At 34.6% G+C, this 21,371-nt stretch overlaps 1 protein-coding gene across 1 annotated transcript in view; it reads right to left on the reverse strand.

Moving 5' to 3' along the window:
* CCDC171 (coiled-coil domain containing 171) overlaps positions 1 to 21,371 on the reverse strand; it is a 182,778-nt gene that overhangs the window by 77,367 nt on the left and 84,040 nt on the right. Inside the window, exons 21-22 of the mRNA XM_030969447.1 lie at positions 6,203 to 6,348; positions 3,530 to 3,584 (exon numbers count right to left, since the gene is read on the reverse strand). Of these exons, the coding sequence (XP_030825307.1) occupies positions 3,530 to 3,584; positions 6,203 to 6,348 (201 nt within the window). The remainder of the gene's footprint in view (positions 1 to 3,529; positions 3,585 to 6,202; positions 6,349 to 21,371) is intronic.

The raw sequence follows: 21,371 nt of genomic DNA on the forward strand, positions 1-21,371 counted from the left end.
GAGGTAGGAGCTGCAGAGACAAGTTGTTGTGGACTGGCTGCAAACCCCTGTGCCTCACAACATGAGCAGAGCAGTCACAAGTGAAGCTGAGATTAAAAGGCAGGGTAATGCTAATTTTGAAATTGTTTCTACCTCTCCAAATCTACTTCAAAAAATAAATTAAAATAGTTTCCCCAGGTCAGCTGTTTTACCTGTGATGATAACTACTGTGCAATATCTCTATCTACATCTCAACACATGAGCTTTCTTATCCTGTTTTGTTCCCCTGTCCTCTTGAGGAGGACTGAGAGACCATCTGGGTGGGCATCTGGCTGCTGGCCAAGGCTAATCCAAAAAAAGCACTCAAAGTGAGAAGCAATACAAGGAGAAGCTGAAGATTTCAGCAGAGATAGTGTAAAAATATTTCTTCCTCTGATGGGATTACAGGATCACAGAATATTCTGAGCTGGAAGGAACCCATGAAGATCATGAAGTCCACTCTTAAATCACTGGCCCATACAAGGATTGAACCCACAAAAGTGGCATTATTACCATAACTAATAGATGATTAACTACACATGTTAAAGAATCTAGTAATGGAAATGAATAGATTTAATGTCTTTTACACTGTTTATACAACCAGAATATTAAGAAGTAAAGAAGAAATAAATAATGGAACACAGTTTATCAGCAAGCATAACAAGGATTTATTTTATAACAAAAAATAAACTCAACGTTTTGAGAGGAAAGTGTTTCGAGAAATAACTTATTTTTCATACATAAAAAAAGGGACTGCCCATGGGTTTTAAAATAAGACATGTTCTGAAATGATTTTTCTTTTTATTAAAAGACATTTTAAGAAAACTTTCTATGTTTGAACTTCAAGTAGATTGAATTTCCTTTTATCACTCATCCAGTAAAATTTTATTTATTTCTGTTATCATTTTGCTGTTACCTTCTGGTCATCATCAGTATTTGAGAATAAAACTGAACCAAACCATAATCCTCTTGAGGTCTCTGTTTGTCCTTGGCAATTTTCTGTTTTGATTTTTTTAGTTTGTTAAAACCTTCACTTTGCATTTAGGTATCTGTCCACAATATTTAGGTGGTATAAGATGAAGAAAGATCTCTTATATTATCAGGAACTTTTGTGGAAATAATTCAGCTCCAGGCGTAGGATAAAGATAGCTAATGTGACAAGACCCAGGGTAAGACAAAAAATAATCTTCTAAAGAACATCTTGTAATTTATGAAGGACATGAAACTAGTTGCTAAAAATATTTTCTTTCTTAGCATATCCAGTGCTCAAGTTCTTCAATGGTTATGCTTCATAAATATTCATGAAGATTAAAAAGGTAGCTCCACAATGGTCTTGAAAGAATCATTCTGGGCACAAGCCTGCCCAGGCACTTTTTGGCAAAGTCAAATATGATACCAGATATTCCATCCACTCATAGTGCAGGGCAGAAAGTGATGTAAATTATCTCTGGTCCAGTAGCATATTAGAAGCATGCAGAGAGATTGTTTCCCTCGGCTCTGATTTCTCCTACTTTTGTTTGCAGAATGTTACACCGCTATATAGCCAAAGGCAGATGATCTGGTACCCACATTGCCAACTTCCTGAATTCTTGTAGGGATAGAATATGGAGAGGAATGAGGCTACTTTAATGGATCAGAGTACACTGTCTTATCCTGAGTCTAACTAAGATTACTAAGGATGTCTGTAAAATCCCTCTGAGATCTATAGGTAAAAATTTAGCATTATGAATTAATAATACAGATCCTGAAGTGATACAGTGGAATTTTGTGGATACTTGCTCATGAATACATCAACACAGAAATATCAAAACCTTCCATTTCAAACTCCTGTAAGTAAAGCTGCAGTTACTAGTAGTACTTGTCCAACTTCAGCTGATTCTGAACTTTACCCATTTTCTTTTGATGTCTTTCTTAAAACACAAGTAAATCCCAGAATTTCTAGTGGAGAAAGAAAGGCTTATGTTTCCTTTACTAGTACATAATCCATTTCTTAATGTTCTGGTTTTTTACTGGGTGAGAAACCCTTTAAGAACAACAGTGTAAACTTTATAGTTTACACATCAGCCATGTTCACTAATGCTAGGTAATTAGTTACCATTATGATGTAGGGTTTACATTTCAGATACTTCCCAAACAAAATCAATAATTTCCCTTTGTTCTTCTAGAAGAAATAGTATGTCAGATTTTGAATGATTTACAATCAATTTTTTTAGTTCCTGCAGAAAGGAGCATCCTGACATTTCTAATTCTTATGTTTTCTTATTCTTTAGGTTGACAAACCAGAAAGGGTAAATTATTTTGCTACTCACTAACGTGCTACGAGGGCCTAACAACTATGTACATCAAGAATTAAGAAGCAATATGTTAACTAAAATTTTCAGAAGAAAGATGGCTGTTTCTCAAGCAATTCACTGCCTCAGGTTAATCAGTACTAAGCATGTGGCCTTCTCTATATCCTTTCCCCAAACACTTCAATCCTAGTGCACATAATGGCATTGATTTCAAAATCAAAATGTAACTTTGCAATCCAGGACAATAAATTCTGAATGCCAAGCACATGTATCTCTTACTGCAAAACACAACACTTTCTGCATGACGTGAATTTTTATGCTTAAAGTATGAAAGTATGAAAAAGGTGAGGGCAAAAAGCAAGACAGTTTCTACCAGCACAGTTTGCTGCAGCTAAACCACACAGTTTTAGGTTCTGTCACTTTCTTGAACATTAAAGGAAAGAAAGACTTGAAAAAAGTATCTGAAAATTAAATTAGTTTTGGTGAACACAGAAACTAAAATGAAGACTAGATTCCCATGTTGCTGTGAATTCAAGATGTGATAAGGGAAATTAACACTCCAAGGTAATAAAACCACTTATTTTGCTTTGTTTTGCTCTAGACTAAAAACAGTTCTAAAACAATCAACAACTAGAGCTACAGTTAAAACAGTCCTTTTGCCTAAATAATTAACATACAAGCTTTGTTGGACTTTCAAATAATGCTATACCATGGCAAAACTGTGCCAGTCTAAGAGAATACTTAAGATTATTATTCAATTTAAAAAATGCCCTAAAAATATCATGAAAGTTTCTGACTACAGGTTACATCTTACTGCCTTTTCCTTATGTTTCATCATGTATCAAAGACTAAAGTAGCATGCACAAAGCCATATGGTTTTATGGCCACCATGCATGTGACATCACCAAATGACCTCTGGCTTACACAGATAGACTTAGCTCCATAGAAATTGTTAGCTATTTGGATATTCAACTGTCTTCACTTGGTAACTAGAAATAGTGATCTCAGCTATTAAGGGAAGAAAAGTGGAAGTTTGTGTACTATAAAACTGTACTTTACTTCACTAAAAATGAACAGTTTTTTAGGATAAAAGAAGTTGAAGGTGGAAATAAACTCTAAGAAAAGGAAGCCACCTTACAACTTCTTTCCTGAGCAAAAGCAGTGGTAAAACTTTCATATATTTAGAAATACAAATCAGAGGAATAATTTTAAATTCTTACCTTATGAAGAGTGTCTTCTACAGTTTTCATATGACTAATGATCAATTCTCTGTCTCTATTACAAGACAAAAAAGAGGTAGATCATAGAACTGAAACTCACCTGATTTAGAAATTAATTTTCTGCTACTTTTTAACTTTCACGTCTTTTCAAATAATTGTTGATAACTCATAGTATTATGTTTTTGTCTCTCCTTTTTATATCCCCAATGCAAACCTTAAAAAGTAGTTCTTGTACCACTCTTTGGAATATTTCCATATACAATTTGCTTCTGTTGTGGACTATCAAACTAGCTGTTGTTATGGACATATTCATGAACAAATATCATTTTCTTGAAGAGTTTTAGATGTAAAAGGCATGTTGAATGGAGTTATCTAGCAGGAAGAGAATACATTCTCTTACATTTCTAAAAGTCCAGCCAAATATCCTGTCCTTACAATAGGGAGGTTTGGAGAATGAAACAATTCTCTAATGCCCTTTTGTAGATTAGGGCTTCAGTAAGAAAGACAGCTCTCATCACCTACGCTGTCATGAAAAACCTTGGCCTCAACTCATGATTGACAGAAATAGAACTGAAGTTGCATAATACCATATGACTAAGGAGAAAAGAGAGCCTAACCATAGGAAGTCAAATAGAATCCATGTCAGAAAAGCTAATACACTTCAATATTCCACAACTGTCTCTTATTTTGTCAGCTATGTGTATATTTTGTTTGAGCTTTTACAATACCAGAATCCATAGAATCAGTATGATTTAGGTTGGAAAAGACCCTTAAGGTCACTGAGTCCAACCCTTACCTCAGCACTGCCCAGCCCACCACTAAACCATGTCTCCAAGGGCCACATCTTTTAAATACCTCCAGACTCTACAACTTCCTTAGGCCTGTTCCAATGCTTGACAACCCTTTCACGAGAGGATCTTTTCTCAATATCCAATATAAACCTCTCTTGGCACAACCTGAGGCCATTTCCTCTTGTCCTATCACTTGTTACTTGGGAGAACAGCCCAAGCCCCACGTCACTACAACTCCTTTCAGGTACAATAAGGTCTCCCCTCAGCCTCTTTTTCTACAGTCAAAATAATGGCATTCTTCCCCATGGAATGATGGCTGCTTTCTCATTTCTTGATTCATACTGTCTTAACAGAAAATACAGGAAGGTGGTCAGAAGAGTAAAATTGGCTTTTACATTCCTAATAAAGTCACATAGACTTTTCTATTTTCAGGATCCTGCCTTTCTTTGGACTAGATTGACAGGGTACTTGCTTGCTGGCTGGGGTTAAACCACAACAGAGAGAAATTACCAAAAGACTATTATATTTTTGTCAGGTTCACTGTTTCAGACACTTGTATTAATATTGCTTCTTACTCAGGAGGAAAGTGGAAAGAACTGCTAGCCACCACTTAAAGAAAATCAAGTCAGCCATTCTCAGAACAAGAACAAAAGACATCTTGCTGTCTTTTACAGCACTACAAAAATTTAGGAAAGAAACTGAAAGACACCCATGCATTGCCTACAATCACTTAGGTCATGGAATTGATATTAAAATAAGAGTTTCCAGATAAGACCAAAGTCTGTTTAACTACTTTGCTTACATGTTCCAAGGGAAGAAAAAGACACTTGCACTTTTTATGAAGAACAAGTAGAACAGTTTATGTTAGAACACAACATAGAGTTCTTATGGTAGAACAATGACTGGTTGGAAGTTTTCATGTCAAAAAACCATTTTCTGAATATAAGAATGACCATAAGAAATGATCCTTAGTGGAGTGCATAAAATAGATTGGGGCAGGGTGAAAAGGAGGAGGCTTTTAAAAACAAATCCTTCTTTGGGCCATAATCTGCTTTGATACACTTGTACTAAATAATATTTGTCATTTTAATTAGCTTGTTAAACATATCACTGATAACTATATTAATTACATTATTTTGCTGGTGCATAAGCCCCTTAAAGCTGCTAAGCTATTGTTCTTCAGAGGTCAAATCTACCCCACGTATAATGAGAAATTTTAATTTTAAATTGAACTTTTTTTAAATCTTGGCCGTGGACCAGTAATATTCAAAGTGCATACTACTGTAACAGTAATAGATAACAAAGTCTGAAAGGATTTATAATTTTATCTGACTACATAACTCTAAGAGGTTATTAATAATCTCATTCAAGTCAACGGAACAGTTTTTGACTACCAATACTTTCAAAAATGGTCCCTGCACATTTCCTTCCACTCTTCACGTTATAGTATAAAAAGGCATGGGGCTTACATCTAAATCCAAAGCTCTCTGAAATCAGAAGAAATATCTATACTATTCCACAGATAAGCCTCGGTCCAAAATGGGTTTCAACCCCTTTAGAACATACAATCATTCCTTAAACAAAGAGAATGTGAAGGATCTACCAAAGAGATGTTGTCAAATCGGTAAGGTAACTGGCAGACAAAATGCTTATGCATTTTGGACCAAGAATTTGTAGCACTATTATGGGGTAACTACAGAAAACGTAACATGCAGTATCTTGAACAGTTTTCTTTTTCGAAGTCTATCACTGAATTTCAAAGAGAGACAGATGTACTTTTGTTTTCTAGCATTACATTAGCTAAGGCTAAAACCCTGTGCATGAAAGTGAGAATTGATCTTTTGTCCGTTTTAAGTGATCTCCCCAAGGTCCCAGGGCTCACTTGGCTGCCGTGCAGAGGGCACTCTCTGCATCGCGGATGCTCTCGCTCAGCCGACGCTTGTCCTGCTCCAGCTGGGTAAGAAGTCTATTTTGCTGACGCAGAAATCGATCTCTTCTTCTCAGCTCCATCGTTGCCTCGGAGAGACTCTGCAAGCAGACAGAAAACAGAGTTACTTGTCAGCCCAAATAATTAACTTCAGTTTATGCCATAGGCTATTAAACAAAGTGGAAAACAGACTACACTGTGTAGTAGATTTGGACCATTCCATACTAAGGTTTTATGAATTCTCTACCAAAATATTACCAACTTAGAACCCTCCAGTTTTTAGTATATTGACTATGTACAAATATATTTATAAAATAAAATTATTTTTTGATCAAGCAGGGACATACACTATGCTACAAGAACTATATTTACAAATATCAGATCTAAACACAAAGGAAGTAATCAAGAGTACAGCTTTAAAGAACACAGACTATTCACAAAATTTAATTTAAAATAAATATTAAAGAAAGGAATTCACAATGAAAGGGAATGAGCACAGAAACATTTATTTAAATATTCTTCACTGTTCAGAAATTTCAGTAGAATAGATAATCTCATATTCTCTGTTAGCATATCAAGTACAATCTATTTTATGGTGCTTTCACTATTATAACATTAGTTTCCCAATATGCAAAATAGTATGTATATTTTCTAAACATTTCTCTCTGGCTTAGAATCAACACAACATGCTTTAATCAATTCAGATTAATCCAATAGGTGAAAAATAGCACACAGGACTAATTAATACAGAATCTGGCTGGTTGCTACTCCTTTCTGCTGGGATAAATCAATACATTTATAGACTGGAGTATTAATAATTTGATTTCATAATTTGTTACATTTTACTTACAGCTGTTAATTGCCTTTTTAGAAAGAAATTATAATCAGTGGTTCTAAACATTCTTTTACACATAGCATATTTCCTGATAGATTCTAAAATACAGAAGAGAAGGCTGCACAGTTGCAAGACTGAGCTCTTACGCACCTTTTTTTCAAAATTTATGGGTATATTTTCTGCTTGAATTCTAAGAATGCTGTGCATAATTTGTACTCAGTACATGTCCTGAGTACTGTGGAATATGGAGATGTACTATGTCCTGACTGTGGAATATGAAGATGTACTATGCTGTGGATGAGTATGAAGAACAGTATACATAAAATGCTGATAAAAATTTGGAGGGTGCTGAAAACTCCAGTAATCTGAAGTAGTTTCAGACCTCTTTAAGGGTCAGAGGCATTTCAAAAAGCATTATGATAGAGAAATTTTCTATAAAATAACAATCTACAGCAAAAGACTGCATAGTCCTATAAAATAAACTGTCATTTGTGGACTGGCATAAGTCTTCTTCTTACATTCCTAAAGAGAAAAGGCAACCAGTTACTTCAACAGTGGTGTATTTTGAAGGTACAGCAACATTACTTGAAGTCTTGTTCAGGAATTTACAAAATCTAAGCTGAAATTAATCACAACTGTTAGAAAAAAGCCTGAAGTTTATTTAAGAAACTCTAAACCCAGAAATGTTAACATTATTCTTGTTCAAATGACTGCAGGTTGAATAATTCTATTTTGACTCTTATGTCCTTATTTTCAATGAACAACTGATATATTTCCCTTAAGGAAAGATAAACACACAGATAGCATTCATCCACTGCACAAGGATATTCAAAATCAGAAGTTTTGTTTTCGAAAATTCTACCCTTAAGACACTGGCAGCCCTCAAATCCCTGTCTACACAGATGACTTTGTGAATTATCAGAATTTCAGAAATTTTACTTCCAAGAACTGAAATGTGCATTAGCATGGATAAAAGGATCCATCTCTGGTTCAAAAACAAAGAGCATTATCTTCTTCTAATTATTGTGTTTACTGTTTGCTTTCAACATTGAGGAAAGAGTTCTGAAAACCAAGTCAAGTAACCCCCTGCCCATATTCCCACCTCTGACAAATGGGCTATATTTGAACACAGAACTCTCGGGTTGGCTGCTTTGTTCTCTGCCCCGAGATGTGTGGGGTGGTTCTGCGGCAGCCCGCGCTCTGAAGAATGAGTCTGGATTCTTTGCTGTTCGATCTTCAGGTTGTTTATTAGTTCTTATCTACAAAGTTTTCTCTCTGCCCAGCTGAGGTCCGACTCAGCACAGCAGCCACAAGCACTCTCCACCGCTCCCGAGGCGGTGTCGTCTTTTATACTACAACTACGTATATAATATTTACTTTTAATTCCCAATACCTATCACGTATGTTAGACAGTGCATTTCTATTCTAAACCAATCCCCAAGTGCCAACATCACAGCAGAAAATGGAGAACAAGAAGAAGAAAGAAGGACGACACACGCCCTGATTCCTCCATCTTGCCCCCATAACCCCTATACCAAAAATCCTAAAATCTACATTTTCACCCTGTGAACACCCTGTTATTACACCACTCAAACCCGTGTGACTCTCACATCCCCATGCCAAGCTGACAATTCGTTATAAGGATCAAAGTCAAGCCACCAGGTGTTCTGGGCACCATGCCAGGATCTCCGAGCCCCTGGAGGAGTCTTCGGCAACTCTGGACATCAGGAGTGATGTGCTGAGTTCCCACACAGAACAAGGTCTCTGTTACCAATGCTTGGTCCAACCCACCTTTCCACCTGATTGAAAAATCTGGTTTTAAGTAGTTTCTGCTAGTATTTTCATGCAAGAAATTTTTGATGCAGATGCTGTTGAATGCATCTTAGCAGTCATAGTAGAGTAGAGAAAGATAAGAAAATAGGAACATTATGCATATTTATTTTATTTTTATTATTGCTATCCATCTGCAGGGGTTGAAGAGTTATTGGCTCCCACATAAATCTTTCATTACTGACCATGAATAGTAAAAAGACCCACTAGTCAAAATCTTCTGTGAGCTGCTAACTAACCTAGGTTACTCATTGCAAGGACATGCCTATTAATGAGGCAATAGCAGGGCCTAACTTCTTTAAGGGGCATGGTCAGCAATCCATGGTAGCTGGTGATGAAGCAATATAGAAATGGTTAAATCAAGTATCTCACTGAAGAGCTGCTCTATTATATTCAAAGAGAACCCCATTATTTACAGAAATCTCTAAAGGATTAATACTTTATCTAGTAACATTGCAATACCTAAACAAAATGGAAACTGATTTTAGCACTCCAAAAGCAGTTTCAGCAATTACTTGAAGCTTCTTGCTACAAGCCTTGGAAATGTTCAAATACAGTGTGGTGTATTATAAAATAATGGCTGGTAAGCCTCTTTTTTTGCTTCTTCAGATTGATCTAATTAAAACCCTTGATAAACTTTATGGACTCTAATATTTCCAGCTGAGTGACTGAAACCAAGAGGGTGTGCCTCAAGGCAGCAAGGCAACAATGATAAGCAGCAGGTTAGCCACTAATTTCTCAGCTAGGGTAGATTGTGAAAGTGTGATGTTCTGATATCCAAGAAAGTGTTCAGGAGAGAATAGGATAAATCAAGTTTAATAACTCTGCTCCTAATTGTTCCCTCAATGCTCCACTCTAATTACTTGGAGAACTCTCCTGACTGTCACCTGATATTAAGTTGTTGGAGGCTGAGTGTGGAGCAGTGAGATAATCAATAAACATTTAGTGGGGAGAAGAATGAAGATCCCGTTAAGCAGTGGGAACCTGCAGCACCCAAAGCCCTTCTGCTCATGAGAAAACCTATGGGAGAGCCATAGTGATTGCAAAGCAATAATCCAAAGCACTGGTTTTAGGCTTTGAGGCCTTTAGGCAACAGTACATTTGAGAAAAAAAGGTTAACACGGTCATCCTAATTACAGCCCATTTTCACATTCTTCATATATAAGCAAAGACAAGCCAATTAGGTAGAAAGGAAGATAAGGGAAGTTTTATTTGTATACTAATTAAACCCCTGATGAAATTAAAGGAAAAACATACAGCTCTGTAATTGTGTCTGAGAAAGGTCACTTCAGGTTCATTTATCAGAAAAGTACAGCCTTGAGATATTTCACTTAATCCACAATATAGCCCTTATTTTGCCCCCCAGGTCTTAGTATTTACAAAAATAAGAAAATTTCAAAACCTGATAATGCATTTATCTTGAAATGTTTTATGTGGACAATTACAACTGTTAGAAAGTTGAGGCTAACTGTGATAAGAAGAATGAAGGTTTTAAAAACCTAGTATGTTTGCACACAGTTCTGTGAAGATGCTGAGCTTTCACTTTCAAGTACAAATGATTCTAAACCAACTTAGAAGCTAAACTCCAATTTATTAACATTCTGTAAGATGCCATTTATCTGTCTTTCTCAGGTTTTTAGGCATTCAGGTGCTAATTCAGACATCACTGCACTCCTTCCTCTCCAGTCTGTCAAATTCTCATAGATCAGTTGAGTTTTCATCAGAATCTTTAGAAGGAGTTTCCTTTAGAGACATTTAGATTTTTGACCTATTTTTCCTCACAAACTAAGCATGAAAAAAACATTTGTTGGAGAGAACAGCAAGCAACTGATAGCACTGAAGAAAAATCTCATTGGCTGTCTGTTGGCTTGGTCCTTCCACAAGCTTCCTTTAACAAGTTTAGGTTTTGCAGTCAGGAAACTTTTTATTCAAAGCCCATTACAAAAAGAAATCAAAGTTTAATATTGCAATTCTTTACACATACAAAGGACTCTATTCAAAAGATAACAGATGGACAATCACTTCAGATGAACAATCACTTCAGATGAACAATGACAGTCATACAGTTTAAATTCATGCAAAGCATGTGTGACACATTTATACTGAGACTGTATTTTCCAAAATCAACTAAAGCTAGATCAAACTGCTTAGTAAATTAGATTTAAATTACACAGACACAACACAGCAGTACAAAATATGCAAATACACTGCAGTATGTGTATAATGAACTAACTTGTGAAATTGAAGATTTTCTCTTTCAGATGAAATTTTATATGTATATTCTCTATTTAGATGCAAAATATTACTTTTTAAAAATACATTCTGAAAGCTGTCCTACATCCACAACTAATATAATTTCACAATGAAAAGAAATATAGAAAGTTTAGCCAGCATCCATTCCTTCACCAGTTTAAATACACTTCCCATTATTATTGTTGGCAAATATAATGATCTCTGAGTGCCCCCCAGAAGTCTACACATAACCTAGAGCAGTTTCAAATGGTTCAAATCCAACAGGTACAAGAAGCTACATTAATATTTAATGTTTACCGTATTTTTAGTGTTCACCACTGCAATGCAAATAAAATACATCAGCTCAAACTATACAGCTGAAATTCCATGGGATGTTTTTTGAAAAGAATCTTTATGTATCAAGAAGAAATAGAAATTATTCTTCTTCTATCAAAAGAGTGGATTAAAAATCTTGGGGAAAAAAAGTTCTGTGACCAAAAAAAATCATAACTGAGACTTCTCATCAATACTTTAAAACAATCAAACACATCTAAGAAGTACATTGAGACCTATGTCAAGAAATAAGATGGATTTACACTTCTCAAATAGAAACTATCAGAATACTATATCTGGATTCACTGTGTGTTTCACAATGTCTGCAGTGGTGTCTTAAAACAGTTTGAAATTAACTTTATGTGGCTGATCTGCTCTTGCAAACAGAACTGAGGCTGACCACCCATGACATCCCTTCAAAAACAAATACTTTCCTATGCCCTTTAAATTGCACTAGGAAAAAAAATTATGAGCGTTCAAATGGAAACTTGAATGAGCTGTATCTGCATTGCAGGAAAAAAAACCAGGGATTTTCTCAACCTCTTTGCTACTGGACCTTCATCATGACAACAACAATCTTTTCATATGCTAGTATTGAGAGAAAGAAGATACTTGGTGAATTGTCTCTGAAGTATAAGATACAGCATGGAAGCAGTTAAAAGAATTTACAGATCTCAGTGTATCTAACAAGGTGCAAAATGTTCTTCTTGTCTTTGTTAGAGCCTTGTGTAATGAGGTCACAGAGCATGAGTTGGTCTACTAAGCAAAACAAATACCAACCAGCATAATCATTTTAATAAATAACCCACAAAATACTGGTGAATGATGCTTTCAGGCATATTTTCACATTTCTAACACAATGTCAGATACAATTGCTTGTGATTGTTTTATGTGAAAACCCCTCTTAATATTGGAGTACAAACTATGGTTTATTCAAATCAGTACCAAAAATGTCAAGCAAACATCTAAAGATGATTATGAGTTAAATGACAGTACATGTAGCTCTAAAAACAGTTGTGATATATGGCTACTGTACAAGATCTAGAACCCAAGCATTAAGAAACATTTAAATGAAATTTTATTTGAGAGTCATTCAACAGATGGGGAAGGGAAAATCCACACATTTACATTTTGCAAGAGATTTTTCTTACAAAATTCACTTGAAATTTGAGGCACTCATGTCATGGAAGCAAATGACATTCATCACCTATGTACGTGTAGACAACAGTCCACTTATTGATAGAAACATAGCCCTTAGATATCCAAGCAAGTTTAGGTACCTCAAACATCTCACCTGCAGTGATTCTGCATTACAGTGCATTACAGTGCCTCAGAGATTTTCAGCTACATTTAATATCTCTTTGCTATAGTGCAAACATTTCTCAATAGAAAATCTATTCTGATCAACAAGAAAGCAATCTATTTTTCAACTGCATTAGCTCAAGATATTTAGCAAAGTATGACTGAAATGCTTTGTGAAGTCATTGAGTTGTGTATGTTTTAAAGTTATTGTGAATTAAAACAGTTTAGTAATTTAAACAGAGAAGCTTTTTCTGAATAATTTCATACAATAAAATCTCTTTCAGAGGACACATCATATGCTCATTCAGCTCCAAAGTAAAACTAAACAAAATTTCAAAAGTGAAGTAATTACAAAACATAAACTTCCCACACAAAGCCTATATCCTCATGGACTGTTGATGGAGACCCTTTTGAATACGAAGATGCTCTGGACCTTTCAGACATACACTAATCCCAACAGAGAACAATTGAGACCTACTTTTAAACTGTGTTTTGGAAAATGATAAAGTACATGATAAAATCTATGCGCATTATAATTTAGAAATTTTAATCATCTTCTAAGCTAAGTGAATTAGTATTACTGGAAAACTGCAGAGAAGGATTACATCACTTAATAGGACAAATACAATTTTATAAAAACTCAGGCTTCATCACTATGAGTTTTAAGAATAATCCTTGAAGTTAAGTGAGAATAAATTTTTGGAATCACGTGCATGGTGGTATGAGTACATGATCATTCATTCACCCCTTATTCAATTTCTGACACTCTACCTCAGGACTGATGTTTCTTTTTTCTCCTTAGAAATGCAAATTTCTCTCCCACCAGCACATTTAGCCCTTTGCAGTAATAGACTAGAAAAGACTCAGGCCTGCATATGTAGCAGATTTTCTGTGCTTTGGCAGTGTCACGCCTCTAAATCAGATACTTAAGTGCCACCAAAAAGGAATACTGGTGTTTTTCACTGTTACACTTTTTACCCTTGTAGACTCTCAGCCTTATAGTTGGTACAGTTCCAAGGTTTCAAAAAGATGGTCTACACCTGGATTACATTGAAAATGATGAATTTTCAAAACTGCCATGTACCTGTAAATGAGGCACTGATATTACAAGCAAACTCTGATGCTGCTCTGTAGCACTGCTCTCTGCAATACTGGTAATTTTGCTGCACATTATCTACGTGTGAACATTAGCACACACTATGCAAGACAGAAAAACAACCAACACTTAGATTTCGTCTTCACTTTAAAAGTGATAATCTATCACATGTACATACATAAAAATATTTAGTTGCATATCTGTGAGGACACAACATATTGCACCAATTTCTTGCATTTCATTTTAGCCTCTCTCATCAGTCACAGCCTTGAACCATTTGTCTCTGATCACATCCTACAGGTCTCAATGATCCTGCATTACCAGTGACATTTCTAAGCCCTGTAAGAGACTATTTTAAGTTCTCGAGAAATACTTTTCCATTTGCTTTGTATGAGAATTTTGCTTAGAATATTTCTGAATGGTAACAGTCAGTTAAAACAATTCAGGAAGAAGAAGAAATAACAGCAAAACATTAACAATGACAATTTATTTACAAAGTAAATAACCACAATTTAATTCCCACTGTTTATTTAAGAAGGAATACAATCTGAAGTTAGAGGGCATCATGACACAGACAAAAAGTCATCTGAGTCAGGCTAAATGACACAGCATCCTGCTTCAGAACTGAATTTGAGAACAAATATTATGGTACCCTGTCTCTGTCTTCTCTTCAGACATTGGTTAAAAAATGGGAATAGTAGGAGTCTTCAGAACAGTTTCAAGGAAATTTCTAAATAGAATTTAAGGTTCAGTTCTGAGTGCAAAAATATATTGTTCATAACCTCAATATACTGGTGACTCCAGCTAAGTTTTTTTACTGCTGCAGGTTATGCTGAAGCCCTTTCTTGGAAGAGGCTGCTGCACAATTCCACCAGACATGCGTACATTAATGTGAGCCATCACATTGAAAAGTTAGGGGCAATGCCAAGAATGTCAGTTAGTGCCACACAAAGGTTTGATTTTCCTTCATAAAGAGGTTTTGATTTTCTTTAATTAATTAATTAATTAGACAAATCTCTTTTTTTAGTATGGCACTAACATTAATATGGGCTTCACAAGATTTATCACTTTATATGATTTACATTCAAATATTGCATTCCCCTTCAGATGAGTTCTGACCAAATCATATATGCAAGGTATGTGTGTTTGCACAGAGCCCCAAATTTATTAAGAACATTAATGTTTTATTTGACCATCAGGCCAGCCACACCTTGCATAATGTCCCTGCAGGGAGAAAACACACACCCCTTTTACTTTTTAGACTTTAAAAAAATAAGAAAGAATTGATAAAGATGTAATTTTATATTAAAAGGTCTATTCTTCAATATAGGTAACCCATTCATTAAAAACTGGAGAGTAGTCACCTTAGCAGAAAAAAACAGATACAGTAAAACAAAATTTAACTTACATAAAAGGCAACTCTTAAATCATTCTATTGAAAAAGCATCAAAGATATATAACATCCCCATATTCAGCAAGGAGATCAAAGTGCTATAAAGACATATTGATTAGATGTCTCACTTCCTTCTAGATATGCTTTGAGTCATACCAAGTGCCAAACGAGATCTCAAAGCTTAATAAACAATGTGTAAGTTTCCCTGAGCATGGCAAATACAGATCCTGAAATAGGGAAGTTAAATAGTGACAGTGAATTCAGTGAAAACTGAATTATTATTTTTCTCTTTTTGGTATATTTCTTAACTGTAAGACAAAATGGCACCAAGATGGTACACAACTTGGAAAGTTACCTACTTCACTATAAATGACAGTAACAAATATGCCTATCACTAGGTGATACCATGCAAGCAATTATTTTAGTAAATTAATATTAACTTTTTCTAACACTTATTTCTTCCTTCTCACACCTGAGAAATTTTCCTGTAAACAATGAAGTAGTATTTATAAAGAAATGTTGGAACTGCTACTTAGAATTGAGAATCTTAATGTCAAAATTCTAAAAGCACTCAATTTCTTATTGAAAAGTCCACAGACAAACAAAACAAAACAAAATACTGACAAACAAAACCCCCGAAATACAACACTTAAGGTGATTTTACTTTAACTACAAAGAACTGGGAACATTTTGGAGTCTTTTTAACCGAGACTTAAGATGATCTAGCAACAAGAATGTCACTGGATTTTTCACAAATATATGTTGTGAAAGACAACACAAAAATTAGGCAGCATAAAATATCTGTTTTGAGTTTGTTGCCCTGCTATAATTTTGAAGAGCTTCCATGCTCTACTAGAGGACAACATAGGTACAGATTTTGGAAGCTGAAATTGGTATAAATTTTGAAAAACTTTCCCCTTGAAAATTACTGAATACCTAATGGAGTATCAAATTAAATTAAAAGATCAAATTATATGAAGGATAGGCCCAGCTGCTGTCATAGCATGCAGCCAAGGGAATACAGGTGCAAAGGAATGCATCTCTTGTTTTAGTCTTATGCCAGTTAGATACATACTTAATTATATTCCAAGAGTTTAATTATATTTCAATAGCTATTTGAAAGATTTTACTTATGGTTTGACAAGAAGATATAAAGATATTTGCAGAATTTGTTGCACACAAAGAGAAAGGGAGAACATGGGAAAACATGACTCAGGTGAAAAATGATGAGGCCTTGGAGATATCCTAAATAAACAGCAGCCAAAAGGAAATCTACCTATAAAGGACTTGTATATCAAGAACATACAGAATGTGTACAGTAGAAAGTCCTACACATTGATATCTATACAACCAGGAAAAAAGGAGTATAGAACATCTTTTAAAAAATCTCATGCTGTTTTAAAGATCTATTGATCCCCTCTGCACATCTCAAGGTAACACAGTTACTTTGTAGTTGATCCAATAATATAACAAAGATCTCTCAGGCACTGGATTTACCAAGAAGCCTTTCAGTATTTTTGAGTGGAAACTGAAAGATAGTTGAAGGTCTTGAAATAACAGGAATAAGTGGTATGAAAGTACATATGCTTAATAGCCACATGCTGTAATTACACAATAATCCCATATTTCTTCCAAATTACTTGTCAATAAATCTTTCTCGCTGCACTATAAATTCCGGGGTCATGGATAGAGGTATTTATTAGTATAATTACAATGCAGAAATAAAACCATTAAGCTTTTAGATCCTGATATTGCTCCATTTATTCTCTCCTTTCTCCCAAGGGGGAGGCAAATAGTTCCTACAAATGGAATACCCAGAAAATATTGGAAGCTACTTGTAAAAGACTAAAAATGTGCTGGTTCGTGCAATTACTTAGTTTAAGTTATCTTTTCTCTTTATCTAAACTTTGACAGAATGTCAGATTTATCTTTTTTTTATACTATAGTGCAGCAAATCGACTCAGGATCAAAAGTGTTCTCTGAAATAGGCAACATTGCTACACTATTAACGCCAAAGCATTCTTCATTTCACTCCGTGCCAGTCAGTCATACATTAGACGTAAAATCCCAAGGTCTCATGTGAGTGCATGACTCATAATGTGACTGTTGAATGGGGCTATTGAATCAGACTAGCATGAACAAACCTATTCCACAATTTTCTGGAGAAGGGTAAACCTATTCTTACCTGGAATTCAACTTGCGGTCGTAGCTTTCAAAGATTAGCTTTCAAAGATAAACTAAAATGATGCTACACAATCATGACTTACTCCAGTGTTCTCAGTGTCTACATTACATACAAATTGATTTAATAGTGAGAGTATTTTCTCAGAGTTATCTTAAACTCTTCAGCAAGTTAAAACTAAAATAAAGAGTTTTTCTTACTTAAGGCTGTTTTTATTTATCAGATAAATAATGTTTACATCTGATTAGATTGAACATAAATGTAATAAATTGCCAATTACTTTCATTCTTCTTCCAATGTAAAGTAGCATTGGATACAATTTTATCATTTTCTTGCTATATAAAGGTAGTAAATAATATACATGAATAACATTCTTAATACCAGCCAATAAAATATTGTATAGTGGTATAATTTAGGAAAAAAGAAATGTTCCCCCAGTGTAAATTCCAATGTAAAACCTTAGCGTGGCTCAAAAATTAACTGTTACTGACATTCAACTTGTACAACTGGACAGAGGAGGAATGCAGAGAAATGAAACAGAAACATGACAGTAATGATAATATCCTTTCAAAATAGGAGCTTCCAATTAAATTATGGTTGTGTGACTTATACTCCAATATTTTGCATTATTGCATTGACCTTCATGTTAATGCAAACATACAATGAATACAAAATCACATTGACTTTAACTTTAAATTTGACAGACTTTAACATTATTCCGCCTCCCATTCTGGTCATTACTTACATATTTTCCAGAAAGTTTGACTCAGAACTAAGTTAATGCAGACCTTCAACAACTTGGTTGATAGTTGCTTGGCTGCTTCATTTATGACTACAGCACAAAAACAAATCTAAAAGCCATGTACTGACTTCAGTCCCTCCAGACTAATGTAATACGGATGAATGTTCTAGGTACAGAGCAAAGGAAATAGACAGATTTAAAAACCTATCTCAGAGCAAGCTTCATGCATTTGTTGTTGGACACTGGAACAGCTTGTTGTGCTCTGTCACAGCAGCAGCCTGACAGAGCTCAAGAAGCATTTGGACAGTGCTCTCAGGCACATGGTGTGACTCAGGGATGGCCCTGTGCAGGGCCAGGAGCTGGGTGTTGATGATCATTGTAAATCTTTTCCAACCAAGCATTTCCTATGATTCAATGAATCTAACTCCCTGAACAAACCACAGAAGCATGAAATTTAACGTGAAGTTCAGAGATCTGAAACACAGACTCACTAATAATAGTAGAGTGCAGACTTTATCTAGGCTTTGTTCTGTTTCCTTTTGCAAAAAAAAAGCTCTCAGATCTAACCCACAATTTTGTGCTATCTATGTGTCTTCCTATTATGTAAAGACAGCAGCTGCTAGAAGGAAGACTATCCCTTCCCGTAAACCTAATTTTCACATGCAATGCATTGCAAACTATAAAAAAATTAGCACAAAGAACTAGCTCTATGACAAGTTTCTAGGTGACATAAATCTTTGAAGACTAAGAACTTAGCAGTAGTGGAAGTTATGTAACAGAGCAGAATGAACAGTTCTACTTATTTTACAAATAGTGTTAACACAAATTGAAGTACCTGACAAATCTCTTTAACTTCCTATTTATTGTACTAAGAAGACACATTACCTCTTTTGACTAAGAACACAGCAGATGACAATACTAATCCATTCTTACCTACTTTATAAGTTATTTAGGTGTTCAGAACATAGACAATACGGAAACTTAAAAAAAAAACAAACACCAACCCCCCACATTTAATTAATGAATTATGAATTTTAGTTTCTAACCTATTCAGGACGGAGCTTGCTTCTCTTTAAATGCTAAATTTCACTAATATAAATCTGTTAAGTTAGATACTAGCAGTAATCAGCTATACTGCTTTCTTTAAGGAACAGCCTTACATTTAATCTGGCAATACACAGAAATGCAGTTTCTTAACAAAGAGACAAACAAGTTTTTAGAATCAACTGCATCTCTCAGTGCATCCAAATTCTAGCAATCTTTTCAACTTAAGATGTCAAAGAAAAAAAAAATCTCAAATCCTAGTTCTGTTCTTACTGTTAATGCAATCTTTCTGAGGAGCATGAAAATCACTTGGTCTTCCTCATGTAAGTGAAGTCTTTTAGCCTTTCTCCAAGTTAGAATACTGCAGCATTTTCATAAATTACTGCAAAACTCACTCACAAAGTATGTGTAGTGGTATTAGTAAAAGAAATTGTGTAAATATTTGAAATACTCTTTCAGAGAAAATATGTCTATAATTATATGAAGAAGAAAAGCAATTAAAAGCAGAAAATTGTGTATCACTTTCACCTCAAATTCACCCAAGAATAGAGAGGCTGCTGAGGGAAACATTCACTTCTAACAAATAGAGAAATCCCAATCTTCATCTGAATCTAATAAATTCAGATATATCTATTTAGTGAAGGATACACTGAACAAAGAATATGTATGTATGATTTGAATGACACAGGTGTTGAAAAGAAACACTTCAAATCTTCCCAACAGAAAACACCTTTTTGTGAGTGTTATAAAAGCATTTGTATGAAATTTTTTTCCTCATAATTTTATTCTGTCATAAATTAATCACAGCTTCACAAAACTCAGCAGATTAAACAACCCAAAATTTAGGGTACCTTCTTTTAAAACAAGTATTGAAGTTCATATTGAGGCATATCAGTATCAAGCTATTTAACATCTATTGCACTGGAGCTATTAATTAACAATTTATAGAAATTGTTCCATAAATAGAACCTTAAAAATATAGAGGCACTACCACACCTAAAAAGAAATAAATATATAGGCTGTGCATATCAATAAGAAACATAAATAGTTTACTCGATTCAGACCAGCTGGTATCAGGAATTAAAAATATGTCTATTATTGATACCTGTTTAGCATTTGTGTAAGAGTTTCTCTTCAAAGAATAAGGAACCAGAGCAAATAATTCACCTCATCTAATAAAAACAAGTGGTGTTAAAGGGTTTCTTAGTTCCAGCTGACCTTGAATGTAATTGGCTACTTTGGATGTCTCTATGGTATATGCCACTAAGAAGATAAAAATATACAGGATTAAAATCTGAACTGATAAAGCTAAGAAATTAAGTATTACTCCTTTAATAAGCCTACTTTATGAAAGTACGTGAATACCAAAATATCTCCTTACTGATTGCTGTCAAACTGTGAATAAGTTTAAAAATAAGCTATCAAAAGTGTAAGTATCTAATATTTTAATTTTCTTCTTCTTACCTGTTTAAAAATTACAATTAAAGAATTCAAAGCATGTCTATATTTTTTTTCACTTCATGTCTATCTACCTGACCTTACATAAGCCACCACACTCACCAAATTTTTATATACACTTAAGTCTATACAAGTAATATTATTTTGTATCTTAAGATAAAGATGGAGGCATTTTTTTAATATTTTGGTTTTTTACAGTGCAACAGTAAAAATGCTCTTCTTTTTTTTTTCTGTATTATTTAAGTATTCACTTGAAACCCTATCCAATTTTAAGAACACTGTTTTACAAGGGAAAGGTTGATTATTGCAAAGATGAGATTGTTTCACTGTACTACAAAATGAGAGCTACAAAAAGCCCCAAAAAACCCCCAAACATTTTAAGTCACAAAACCCAATTAAGCTAAAAAGGGTCTGTCAATTAAGATGCCAGGGCAGAGACCATTTCTTCCTGTTGTGAAGAAAGGCATGAACAAGGTTGGATGGTGGTTAACTGTGGGAAAGAAAAGAGACTTTTTCTTAAATTTTAAAAACAAAAAGATACAGGGCTCAGAATTTAAGAACCACTTTTACTCCTTGGTATCAAAGTATTATATTAGACTGCCACTTGAATTTCAAAAGTACTTATACAACACAGGTTTGGAATTGTAAAAACAATAAAAAGTGAAGGTGAAATGATG

This window comes from Camarhynchus parvulus, chromosome Z (assembly GCF_901933205.1).
Source record: "Camarhynchus parvulus chromosome Z, STF_HiC, whole genome shotgun sequence".
Taxonomy (NCBI): Eukaryota; Metazoa; Chordata; class Aves; order Passeriformes; family Thraupidae; genus Camarhynchus; species Camarhynchus parvulus.